This window comes from Varanus komodoensis, unplaced genomic scaffold (genome assembly GCF_004798865.1).
Source record: "Varanus komodoensis strain SLA01 unplaced genomic scaffold, ASM479886v1 scaffold60, whole genome shotgun sequence".
Taxonomy (NCBI): domain Eukaryota; kingdom Metazoa; phylum Chordata; class Lepidosauria; order Squamata; family Varanidae; genus Varanus; species Varanus komodoensis.
This window is the reverse complement of record NW_025336223.1, coordinates 2,762,920-2,775,816: the sequence shown is the minus strand read 5'-3', so window position 1 is coordinate 2,775,816 and position 12,897 is coordinate 2,762,920. Positions and strand designations below refer to the sequence as shown.

General features: G+C 48.8%; 1 protein-coding gene across 1 annotated transcript in view; it reads left to right on the top strand.

The window, feature by feature from the left end:
• The window catches only part of TBX15 (T-box transcription factor 15), a 114,949-nt gene that overhangs the window by 995 nt on the left and 101,057 nt on the right, over positions 1–12,897 (top strand). The window contains exon 2 of the mRNA XM_044449656.1: positions 4–162. Coding sequence (XP_044305591.1) covers positions 4–162 — 159 coding nt within the window. The remainder of the gene's footprint in view (positions 1–3; positions 163–12,897) is intronic.

The window sequence follows — 12,897 nt, the reverse complement described above, 5'->3', positions numbered from 1 at the left end:
GAGCGCACGCCTTCTCCGTGGAGGCGCTCATCGGCTCCAACAAGAAGCGGAAGCTCCGCGACTGGGACGACAAGGGCCTGGATTTGTCCATGGAGAGCCTCAGCCCCGACGGGCAGCTGCCGGACCCGGACGACCCCGCCCAGTGCCTGGACCTCAACGCCGGTGAGTCCGTGGGCGGAGGCGGGGGCGAGGGGGCGCCCGCGGTGCAGACTCGGGCCGGCAGCGGGCTGGCTGCAGAAGAGCGGCGCACGGGGCCCGCAGCATCGGCCGCAGCATGGCCTAGCAGGAGCCCGGGCTCTGGCCTGACGAGTGCGGGGGCGCCGCTGGCGAGGACCGCTCGGGCGGCGGCGCCCTTTCCCTCCCTCCCGCCCGCCGCGGCGGGGGATCCCTCGGTTCGGCTTAGCCGGCGCCCTTCCGCCGGCGCCTCGAAGAAGGCACGTTCCGCTGCGCTCCGCAGCCGGTCCCGAACGTGGGACCTCTGTGCTGAGCGGGAGCCTCTCGCTGGCTCATCCCGGCGGGCCTGCATCTCGCTTCCTGCCAACGAGCGGGACAGGAATAGATCGGCCCCCCGGTGGCTATTTATAGCGGGCAAATCTCACCTGGAATTCGAAGGGGCCCACCTAAAGGCATGGCCGAGGGCGCTGGACCGGCCCTGGCGTGCCGGAGGAGGGGGGACCTGGGAAGAGGAGCGGAATCTCTCCGGGGACTGAGGCCAGGCCGCCGGGGCCAGACTCGACAACCCCGCTCATTCCAGGCAGGGACGGGAGGGCGCCCCCGATGGACCCGCGCAGTCGGGCATGGGCCTCCCGGAAAGAGGCGCGGAGGGGCAACGGGGCCCGGACCCTGCCTTCCGTGGGGCAGCTCGGGCGCCTGGCGCCCGAGCGCAGGGAGTGCTGCGCCTTCGAGCCCGGCGGGGGCTGGCGGGGGGACCCGCGGCGAGCGGCTTGGCCCCCGCGCCCCGGCCCGCCTCGGCTGGCGCACAGGCCTGCTCGGCGCGGTGCCGGAAACGCGTTGCTGCCCGCCGGCCGCTCGTGCCCCCGCCGCAGCTTGGCTGCAGGTCTCCTCGGAACGAGGCCCCCTTGCTGTCACGGCTTAGTCCGAAGTTTGCCGAGAGGGAGGATCGGGGCCTCCTGCAAGAGGAAATCGGCTTTGCTTGCTGGTGGTTTACCTTTTCCCGTTTTCAAGCAGTTCTGTCCTGAGAAGAATAACTAAAATATATTCTGAGAATTGTAACACGGTCAGAAAGGCCTCTTGTTTTAAAAACTCCTCTTGATGGGGATGCTTTCTTTTATTTTCGTTGTCGTAAAATCTTTCCAGCCATAATTAAAATGACGGCTGTTTCTTATAAACACAACACACTGAATGGTGATGGTGGTTAGCATGGAATGAAAACCTACTTGCTCCCTGAACATTACGCGTCAATAATCGTGCGACGGGGGTGTACGTGAGAAAAACGCGATCTGTCTTTGCCCCATCCACTTGCTTAAATTTACTGCAATCCTGCAAGAACATTATCGATAACTGTTCGACCAAACTGTCTGCCCCAATTCCTGCATCCCCGGAAGACCCGAGAGCTGCCCATTCAAACGTGCCTGCAAAGGGGCAGCCGCGCTTGCTTGCACACAGCCGAGGGGCGACCTGGCTTGCTAGGGGCGACACGGGGGCGATGCCGGCCGTGCTGGGGCCTTCTTGCCGCGGCCGCCCGCCTGCGCCGTCGATCTGCCTCGGGGAGATGCTGCTTTCTTTCCCAAAGGGTATTCCTCGCGGGGCTTTGCCGAGAGCGAGGGCCCCTCGGGGTCGCCTCCGCAGAAGCAGCGCTCTGCGCCTCTCCGCGCCTCCGAAGGGCACGATCCACCGAGATCCTGCGCATCCCTCGCGCAGCTCCGGTCCTGAGCAAAAGAAGGCTTCGGTGGCTCCTGCCCCGCATCATTTCGGTTGCACACGGGTTTGCGGGCACAGCCGGGTCATCTTGCTCTTAGCGGAGTCAGTCCCGACCTCTGCGGGTGGGCTGCATTGCGTTTTGCCTTAGAAGCAATAATGGGGAAAATAGCAACCTCTTTCTAATAGCAAGGGGAGTTACTGTTGGGCTCTGTGCTCCGATTTGCACTTCGGATAAATTGCAAATCGAGACCTGGAATGGGCCCAGCGACTGTCTGAACTGAACCTGCAAATGAATGCATTTTGGATGTGGTATGGACGCCGAGGTTTCGGGGAAGGTCTCCTGGGAAGGGGAGGTAGCCGCCCAATTCTTGCTTTCCCTTTTCCTTTTGACTGATAATTCCCCTGCCTCCCGCCCTAAAGAAAACCGAGGAATCTCTCTGCGAGAATCGGCCGCCTCGCCCCGCTCAGAAAACCGCGCCGCGTGTCTTGCGAAGACCCGAGAGTCGAGAGCGGTTCCCCGGTTCGTGAAACGACCTCCGGAGGCTGCAGAACGGACGGGCCCGGCTGATAGGCACCCGCGCGGGCTTCGCTGCATGGGCGGCTTCGGGCCCGCCGGGATCCCGCTTCCGAACGGGGAGGCGAGGGCAGCGGGAAGCACCCGCGAGCGGCCGGGGCAGAGGCGCCGAGGGCAGAGCGCGGATGAGCGAGGGATCGCGCCCGCTCGATGCCCGGATTATGCCGGCCATTCACGCCCGATTCCTGAAGCCAAAGTGCAACGCGCGGGCGGGCGGGCGAGCGCAGGCTGCAGGGATGGATTGGGGCGACCTCAAATTTCGCCTGCGGCCGAAGCACCGGGCTGGCTTTTCCGGGAAGCCCTTCGCGATGGCCCGAGGCACCGCAGAAGGGCTGCGTCTTTCGTTTTCAGGCGACGGGCGGGCCGCTTTGCGCCTCTCTCTCCCTCTGCGTTCACAGGGTTGCGTTCTGCATCGCGCCGGCAGTTCCACGGCAATATAATTGTCGCGGGTCGGGATCGTGGCTGCGGTGGCAAAGGCCGTGCCGCCTCCAGCGAACTCCAGCCGGCCTGTGTCGTTGGAGACACCGGGAACACGCTGGCAGCCGGATTCTCTCGCCGCCCTCCCCGAAGGGGAGACGCGAAAACTACCCCCGGTCGAGGGGCGACGGGGCTGCACGATCCGCAGGCCAGGCAGGCAGGCCGCCCGCTTTGGCTCCTCGCTCGGAGGTGGCGAGGCCTTCGCGCCGGTCTTGGCGCTGCCGCGGGGCTGCGATCCGCTCGGATCCTGCTTCGCCTGGAAGGGCCCTGGCGCTGGGAGGAAATCTGGCGCAGTCCTCGGTTCACCTGCCGGCCAGTTTCACTCAGGTGAAATTGGCCAGCCGGGACCCGGGCGTACGACGGATCCAGACTTCCTCGGGGCGCAGCGCCCCGCGCAAGGGTCCGCTCGCCCACTGCGCAGTACGGCGCCTTTTGTGGCCGGAGCGGCTTGCAAAAGCGGCCAGCTTGGCAGATGCCAGCACCTTGCAGCAGCCGCCTCCGTCGCAGAAAAGTCTCCTTGGCTGTTTGGGGAGAGCAGGAGGCAGCCCGTCCTCCTTTTCTAGTGCCTGTCCTTGTCCTCGCTAGGATTCCCCATTTAATTCCTGATGCCACGACACCCCGTTCTTCGTGCGTGCGTGCGTGCAATGACAGGCATACCAGGGATTTTTCATTAAGACACTTTTACGGAGGATTCCGGCGTGAAACAAATGGTTGGTTTCAACGGGGACCTCCTTGCAGGGCTGACTGGGCAGATCAGAGGAAAGCTTAGCGGGCTTAGGTATGTGATAATACAAACAAGACAAGCACAAAATCCGAGAGCAAAGCAAGCATCAATCCGCGTGTGGTTCAGTATAATTCTTTGGAGGGGGGAAGGAATACAGACTTTTGTTGTGCTGGGGAAGGGTTGTTCGCTCTCCTTCTCCCTCTCTTTCGCGCGGGCACACAGAGTTGCCATCCCAGTGTTTGCCACTGAGTGTATAATCCTCTGTTTCTCAAAAATGTGGGTCATCCAACTCACCTAAACACATCCCAACACCAAAGGGGTGGTCCAGGTGCACAGAACTTCATGCACAGTACCGCGAGCGTCCTCTGCCCCAGCATGCAAAATTCGGGATGATTGCCACTTGCACAAACCTGTTGGCCATGGCTTGGTAGGAGTGGCCACTTGCCCATTATTCCTCCGAAGGGCGCTACATCCAGCTGTGCTGCATTTGGACAGGAGGAGGACTCCACACGCCTTTGGATCCTGCCCTTTGCCAGAATGCTCTGCTCGCTTCCAGCAGGTTCTTCTCCAAGGAGGGGCTTCCCTCCAGTGTGGGCACAGCCTTGAGGAGTAACTTGGGCATTCCACATTTGTGTGATTCAGAGGCGCGGTTCTCTTGAAGAATGCTCTGTTTAAGCCAGTGAGATTTTTCTTCAAATATCTGTGAAGTATTAAGCTGCTACCCCAAAAAACAGTTTACCCATGTGGGAATCAGTGGGGTTTTATACTACAGCCCTAATGTTTTGTTTACTTTAAGGTCAATGGCTATGGCTAGGTCAGCTGGATTCTGGACTTGGCTGGAAGTTCGCCTCGCGGGATTCTGAAGGCAGACGGATGGTACCGACCAACTAAAATCCAAGTATTTTTGACTTAATTGGCTTGGCCAGCACTGCTCTCTGGGCCAAACAGCGATTTGGTAGCTTGCTCCAGAAACCCAGCTAAAGCACAGTGCTAACATTTCAGCAAAGCTATCAGACACCCTACATATGGGTGTTTAGGTTCAGCGAGCGACAGCCGCTGTAGTTCCACTGAAGCCAGCCAGTGCCCTGATCCTGTCCAGATTTGTACAAATTCCATGTTTTCAGTGTCTTTTTCTTCCGCATGCATTTGCTGAGGATCAGAATTTAGCCAGCCGCAGTTCAGTGGATTCAGCTGATCTGGGCTGCAGATCAGGCTACAAGTTTGTTATGTGCAGCTGTCCATAATAAAACGTGAACTGTGTAAACCATGTCGATCATCACAGGGAGTGTTAAAATAACTCCCTTAGAGGTCATTACAAGGCAAACTGGAGGACTTTCTCTTTTCTCTCTTTTGTGTAAATAATGACAAAAAGGGGTAGCAGGGAATACACTTGTCCTGTGTGCTTTACACATAAAAATACAATTTTTAGTACTATAGTGGTTCCACTTTCCTTAGCACAAAAGAGAAGATGGGTCCAGCCTTTCAACAGCACAGATAAAGAGCTGATTTATGTCTTACGGGTTTTCCTTATTTCAGTTTCTTTCGCTTTGGCTTGCAGTTGTAAACATGAATCTGTAATTGTTTCATGAAGTCCATTTTGCTTTTTTCATTTTTTTCCATGCCATAGTCTGTAGCATAATGGTCCTCCTGGCAGAGCTACAGGTCGTTTCATTTTATTGTTTAGCAAAATGACAAATGGAGGGAAATGGGGAAGGTCTAATGCAAATGCAGGTGCTTACCAGCAAGAAACAGCCTTGAGATATTTTTGCCTTAGTTTCTGAGTAGCTACAGTGAAGTTGCTACTTTGATCAGTTTGATAAAAGGAAAATAATTTTTACAGGATCGTAAAAATAGCCAAGCCCATAAGATTCAGTTTAGATCATGCAGTTTTATTTATTTATTTTATTTATTTATTAAAACATTTAGATTAAAACATTTAAAACAGTTTAGATCATGTGCATAAGGACAAAAGGTTGCAATTTCTTGAGCCCCATAGATGCATGGCTGTTGTTCAACTGGAGCTTTCTGTTGCCCCTCTAACAATTATGAAGGTGTTGTTTGAAGTCTTTACTGCAAAGAGACCATTATGTAGGAAAATAATGGTTAATTATTAAAGTAACTTTAATAGTTTTGGTGAGATATGCATGTATTGAAAATGTTGAGATTTGAAGTGTCTCCATCTTCACCCTGGAAAAAGGAGATTGAAATTTATTTCTTAACGAAAATTTTGACTGAACTAGACTCCAGTACCTTAAAGTCTGGTGATTAATGCCCAGTGCCTCTAAAGGTTTTTCCACTGTTTTCCCCAATTACTCCTGCTAGTCTTAGTGCCCTGCTGCAGGAACATTTCTTTGGCAACCTAGTCATATTGCTGCTTTTGAGATGTGAACAGTGTATTCAAAGGCGTACCCAAGAAAAGAGAATCGCACTGGCTCAAGTCTCCCCTTTCCGCTTGACTCTCAAGTAGGAGTTCTGGCAGAACACCTAGTGGGGACTTCTAGTCCTTTGGGCTCAGTCACACTCCAGATGCTAGGCCTGTGTGGTAAACCCAGGGGGTAAACATCTCAGGAAAGTCAAATGCAGGAGTGGCCTGTGAGGATTAAGTAGCCTCTAGCTCAGTCAGTGTGGTTTCTCCACATCCCTCTTATTGCAAATGTCACCCCCAAATAATTAAACTATGGACTTGTTCAATGATCTAACCATTCAGAACCTGTGTGTGGCATCTGGGTCAGCCCCTAAACAAACATTTTCATTTTCATGTCAGCAAGCACTCATTGCGAGAGCCACCTTGGGAAGACTGCAATGCTGAATATGGCTAAAACACGCATTATCGCGCTTGCTGTCAGGCAAGGTGGCCTCCCACACTTCTCGGTCTTTTGAGAGGGTTATACAATATAATTTGTGTGTGTTCAACCCTGGACAACTGTCTCAGCAGCCCTCACAACACTGCAAGATGTGCCCAAATTTATCTCTTTTGCTGCTCAGGCTGACACTGCAGCTTCGGCAGCTGTGGCAGGGATATTTTTAAAGCTGGCTGCCACTCTGCTTCTTCCTCCTGCTCTGCAGTGGGGCGCAGTTTGGGGCATGGCAGGTGGTTCGGGTGGCCTGTCTGTCTGTGCTAAGAGCCAATTTGTCTGTTTGTTTATTGCTCCCATGGGGAAGGGAAACAAGGGAGAATTCCAAGCACATTTGATCTGGGAAGCCTTCCATGCAGGCTGATCCCCATCTCAGGAGGCTGCAGGGGAAGAAGAGTCAAAATTCAGTTAATCAGAAGATTAACTCATGAATGCGTGGTGGCAGATGAAAGATCCTGAGTGGACTGTCTCTTGCATTATGGGTCCACACTGATGGTGTCCTAAACTACCCATCTGACTTCATTTCTGTGTGTTTGATTGCACCCACTTCCTCCTGCAGATACAGCTTTTCTAAACATTACATTGATCAAGACAGACCTTTTGTTATTAGCATTTCTTAATTTGTATCTGGTGGTTGCTATTTATTAACTATCCTCAAATATCATGTGTGTTGACATCCATAATTAAACAGCCAGTTCGCACAATCTTTGGGTAATGTAGTCAAACAGGTTTGATCTCTTCCTCTTCTGATTGGTTAACCATTCTTGAAATAAGCCCAAGGTAGGCTGGGTGAAATGGCTTTTTATTTTCTAAAATTGTCTTAACTGGCTTGCAGATATATGGAGTCTGTGTGTAGTCTGTGGAACCTGTACACAGCTCAGCATATGTTTGCATTTAAGCATCTGAGCATAAAGGAAGGCATTTTAAATGCTACTGTGATTGGTCTGTCTTTGTATGGAAAGATGCAGCAGAACTATGAGCATAACAGAAACCCAGTCCAAAAGTCCTTTTGCCATCCAGATAGCTGGAAGTCCAGGAAGGCAAGTGAAATCCATTTAAATCATACAAAATAAAAGGTGGCTGCTAAGAAGCTGGGATGTTTACTTGCTAATGATGGAAAGATGGAAAAAGAACATATAATTAGTTTGTAATACAGAGAGAAACTGGAAAGGACTTCCTTATTTGCTTGTCATTTACTGCAATTGGAAGCTAAGCAGGGTCAGGCCTGGTTGAAATCTGGATGGGTGAATTAAATGTTACGAACCAGCCAGAGAGCTTTGATATAGAAATGTAATGTAATAAACAATAATAATGTTACATAAAAGAAAGGAGGATGCAACAAACACAACTGATGCAAATTCCTCCACATCACTTTTGCCTCAGGCCTCTGTCCTTCTTGGCCCACCTCACCTTTTCTATCACTGTGCACGCTCAAGCTGGAGAGGGTGATGCAATTTTAATAATAATCAAAGCAATGCCTTCTGAGTCTGCCACATTCTTTGGTAACCCTAAGAAGTGGGCAAATGCTTTTGCTTTCCTCAATTCCATATGTGGGGGAAGCAACTGTCTCATTCAATCACACACTGAAGTGTTCTTATTTATTTTTTAAAGTTGACAGTTAAGAATATTACTTCCCTGAAATTTTATGATCAAAGTTATATTTTTGCATTAAATAAATATAAAGCCCAATTCATCTGTGGAGTTCAGCGTGCTTAAGCCTACTGGTTTCAAGCTTTCTTTCTTGTAACTGATGAGTGAGTACTGCTCTGAAGTGCAGTTGTTCATTTCCAGCCCGTAAGTGACATGATTACACATAGACACACATAGAGAGGCACAGAACCACACACAGGGTTTCGCTGAATAAAATCTAAAAGGGGATTGGACAGGGGGAGCAGAATAAGGAAAAGGGTATGGCAAACACAAAGCAGCTTTTATTCCTTGCCTTGGGAGTAAGCGCACAATAAATTTAATGGCTATGATGGCTTTAGCTGGACCAGCTTCCATTTTGCTCAAGACATAATAGCTCTCACTTAATTTTTATTTCAGTTTTTCAGTCTGTCACATCTAAGTGGGAACTTCAGAATGTCTCAGTGAGATTTAGGAAGTTGTCCTATATTAAGTTAGACAATTGGTCCCCTTGTACATTGGCAAGTATACACTGCAGCTTTTCCCATTTGTAGGCAGAGGTTTTTCCCTGCCTTGCATGGAGATGCCAGGGGTAGCCATCTGATTCCTAAGGACAGCATCAGGCTGAACGTGGCCATCTCCCGCTGAGACATTTTCCAGGAGAACATATTTTAGGATACAAACAGTCCTTTGTATCTGTACTGCTGGCACCCAGAAATATGATATATTTACTTCACATATGATTGGGACTCAAGATCCTGGAATACTTGTTTAGCTGTTGATGAGAGACAATTTTAATAATCCAGGAATGGTACATACCTCAGAGAGTATGAGTGAATGCTGGAAGAAGAGAAGACTGCAGTATGGAAAGGGGTGCAGTGTTACTGGGTGCACACCCAGAAATGTTGTAGGTTTATGATGTCTGCATGTCCCACCTTCATGCCCCATCAAGTGGAATCAAGCAACCTAATGCTAAAATATCCTTTCCTCCTCCCTTAATACATGAATGCACCCCACAAGTAAACTGGGGCTCCCGCTTGCAAGGGGAAGACATGAGCTTGGTTTTAAATGCTTATTTTGGGGGATCAAGACTGAAAAGACAGGTCACCTCAAATTTTAGTAAAGCATTTTAACCCCTTCTTAGAAAGCTTGCAGCAGCCCCCACTGCCCAATTTTCCATATTTCAGTGGGAAGCATAAGCAAAAAACAAGACAGTAAGGAAGAAAATAAACACTGGAAAATAAATGATACGTTGTCAGTTATTGTAAAACCCAACACTGTATTTGTATTGTAAGTTTTGTGAACTGCCCAGAGTGTTTTAGCTATTGAGCAGTACTGAAATGAACTGAAAGAAACAAAATAAAAGATGCAAGTCTAATCAGGATGTGGCGTTCTTGCAAAACAGTGTAAGAGGCAACCAGGAATCTCTAGTCTGAGCCCTGCCTGGTCTCGCTGAACTGCGCTGGTGCTGTTAGGGCTGCACACAATCCACTGGAGAGCTTTCTTGCTGGGGCATTTCGGAAATGACTGATAGCTGTGCAAAAGCGCAGTCCTGTGCCTTTTAAAGGGCCATGCTCAGGGGGACTTCCCGGGAGACTGTCCTTGCCCTGCCCAATACTTGAAGAAAGGAGCGGCTAAGTTTTGCCATTTTCTTGCTGCTAGTACTTTTGCAGCTGTGAGTATTTTCAATAACAGGGCAATACACTTTCTTGTAAATCAATCAGAGCCTTTCAGTACCCTAATGTATATTTGAATATCTTTGAATATCTTGGTATTAATTTGATCTTTTGCTGATTGTTATCCAGCCACATTTGACTATATGGCTTGACTGCCAAATAGGGCAAAACTCTGGCTTTTGGGAAATACAGTGCCCCAGACTTGTTCGGCTGGAGCACTGTATGGTTGAGGACAAGCACTACGTAGGTGGCAACCCTCGTCCTAGTCCTGAGTAGCTTTTGGGGTTGTCCACTGTATGTAATCAAGGATTATTGACATATGGGTTGAGTAGCACTTTGAATGTTCAGGAATGTGCTGAGGATGCAGTCCTGCCAGGTATTTTATTGGAATGGAAAGTATTTAATTTCGGTTTATTCATGCCCTAAGAGTTAATATTAATTTATATATCACATGTGTTTATCCTGTCCTTCCTCTAATGCAAACCTGCACACAACACACACACACATCTCATTTATCTTCACAGCAACCACTGAAGCAGGTATGGCAGAGGTTGCTGCAGTGCAATACATCTCAGAGTGTCCAGATGTTAGTTGGTATAACAACCAGGACATGTACCCCAAATTTGCTCAGGATTATACAGTGACATAAAGGAACCAGACCCCTTTTCTTCTTTCTTCTTAGGCTGAAGAAACTAAAAGAGGCACAAGGGTGGTGAACTGGCCTCTGTATTTCTCTGTACTGGAGAATTTCTGCTCTTGGCCTGTTAAATTTCTCTTACAGGGAGCCTAAATAAGCAGGGTAGATGTGCATGTGCTGCACTTGGGGTAGGTAAGGTTGAATAGGAGAGACTGGCCCAAAGTTACCCAGTGAGTTTCATGGGCAAGTAGGGACTGAAACCCAGATCTCCTAAGTCACCGTGTTGACCTTTCACTACACTTCTGAAAGCTTCCCCTGCTTAAAGCAAAAAGACGGATCCGTGCAAATATGGCGATAATGTACATGGACAATAAAGTTTCTAAGCAAAGCCTTCGGAAGGCAGTGTTCTTTTTGCAGGAATGTATTTAACTGTAGGGATGTATTTGCAAATTTGGACACCCCCACCCCACCTGCAGGCAGCCTGCACTTCCGCACCGTGATTCTGCTGTAGTCTGGCTCACACACCACCAGAAGGGTGTGAGTGAGAGACTCCAGGTGCACTCAGAGCTCCAAGAGGTGCAGCCAAAGAGTTATATGTCAGCTGATGTCTTCATTTAAAGAGATTACATGCATTTTAAATACCCCCCTTGTTTCTGTACAATATTATTTTATTACATCTGTAGCAGCAGGAAGACGTGGGATTCAGAAGACATTCCGGTCTGGGCTGTGATTTCTAGGCAAATCCAAGGAGATTTCATTACAAGCAGAAGTCAAAGAGTGGCTTACAAATCATCTATCACATCTCCCACTTGGGCTTGAGTTATTATATCAAGTATCAAAACAACTTGGCGTCCTCAGGCAGCATCACCCAGCCCTATCCATATCTGTCTTTAGTGGAACTGATGTTTTTTTCAGATGGAAAGGCAGAGAGGAGGGTACACAGGGACGGACTTAAAACTTTGAAAAAAGTTCCCCAGCTTTGCAGCCTGTTCATATACCCACCCTCCCCAAGCAGAGAATACCGCTAGCCTCATTGAACTTAGTGGAATGGTCTGAATGAGCAGGATTTATTGCATCAGGTGTGAAAGGCTTATACCTTCAGGATTAATATTTAAAGGGTTTTTGTATATTTTATAACACTCTAGGTCCCAATCTTGTGTTCTCATATGCCTGTTCTATATAAGAAGATTCATACTGTTTAATTCAGGTTTTTAACCAGATTCAGTCTTGTGGGTTCAGGGCAGTGCAACAATTATAATTAATAGATTGTTTTCAGATCTTTTTTAAAATGCACTTTTCTAATATAGGTATGCTTAAATAGGTTTCAGTAGCATTTATACTTGTTTCTCTATTAACCTGTAGATGAAAACTCAGTAGCTAAGAACAGAGCCTTATTTGTGATATATCTTGTAATGTGGAGACCTTGCTCTTGTTTTTAGTGAATATTGCATATTGAAGGAGTATGTTTTTAACATTTGTCAGAAGTACACTGATTTTGAAAGTAGAAATTTGAATTTGACCATGAACATCTATGATGCCTTTCTGAGTGACCCCACTCAAGTACTGGAGAGGGATGCTTTTTCTTGGTTTTAAGTATGCCTTTGAACCAAGACTTCAGCTAGGCAATTCAAAAAGAATATCACACAAGATAATTTCAACTAAAATCAAATACACAATGGCTGCTCATACAGTAAAGCAGTTATATGATTTTCAATCTCACAGTCAGAGCGGTTTTCAGCATATGATACGAACTGGGTTTTTAAAATTAATTTCATTGGATGAAAATTAATCTGGCCACAAGATGGAGCAATGAGTTCTTCGAAGGGTACACGGTAAGAAAAAACAGAGAAAAGAATACCCATCATGCACTGAGGAGGAGGACACAATGGGCAATCAGATAGCCATGAGTGCTTTTACATGCCTTGAATGTATCATTACCATGAGCTCAAACCGACTGTCAGAGCATGTGAAATGATCCCAGCTCCTGCTTACTACTGGAGCGGCCTCTTTCCCACACCCTTGTACTTACTGAGACACGAAGGGTGCTACATTTCAAAGGCTAGGGCAGATAACAGACGTAGGGTTAACTTTCTGGTGGATTTCCCCTTAAGAGTTTTATTATGGCTGTCGCTGTTGTAACGGTTGGCGATTGCTCGGCTGAGAGCTTACGTACCATGACCGCAAGATACTAAATAGTCGTGTGTTGCCAGTTGGTCACAAATGGTGCGAGCATAATTCCGCCTTAGAGCCAGCTCAGGTATGTCGGCACGACTGGAGCCCAAATGGAGCTACTGAGAAACAGGTGGGGTGGGGGCTTTCAGCGCGCTCTAGGAAGCCCAAGGTTTGCCGAAGTACAAGCATCTTTTAAAAGAATTCCTCAGGGAGAAACCCTCTCCGAATAGCGCAAGGAAGCCTGAGCATGGAATGCGGAGTTTCAGTTTGAAAAG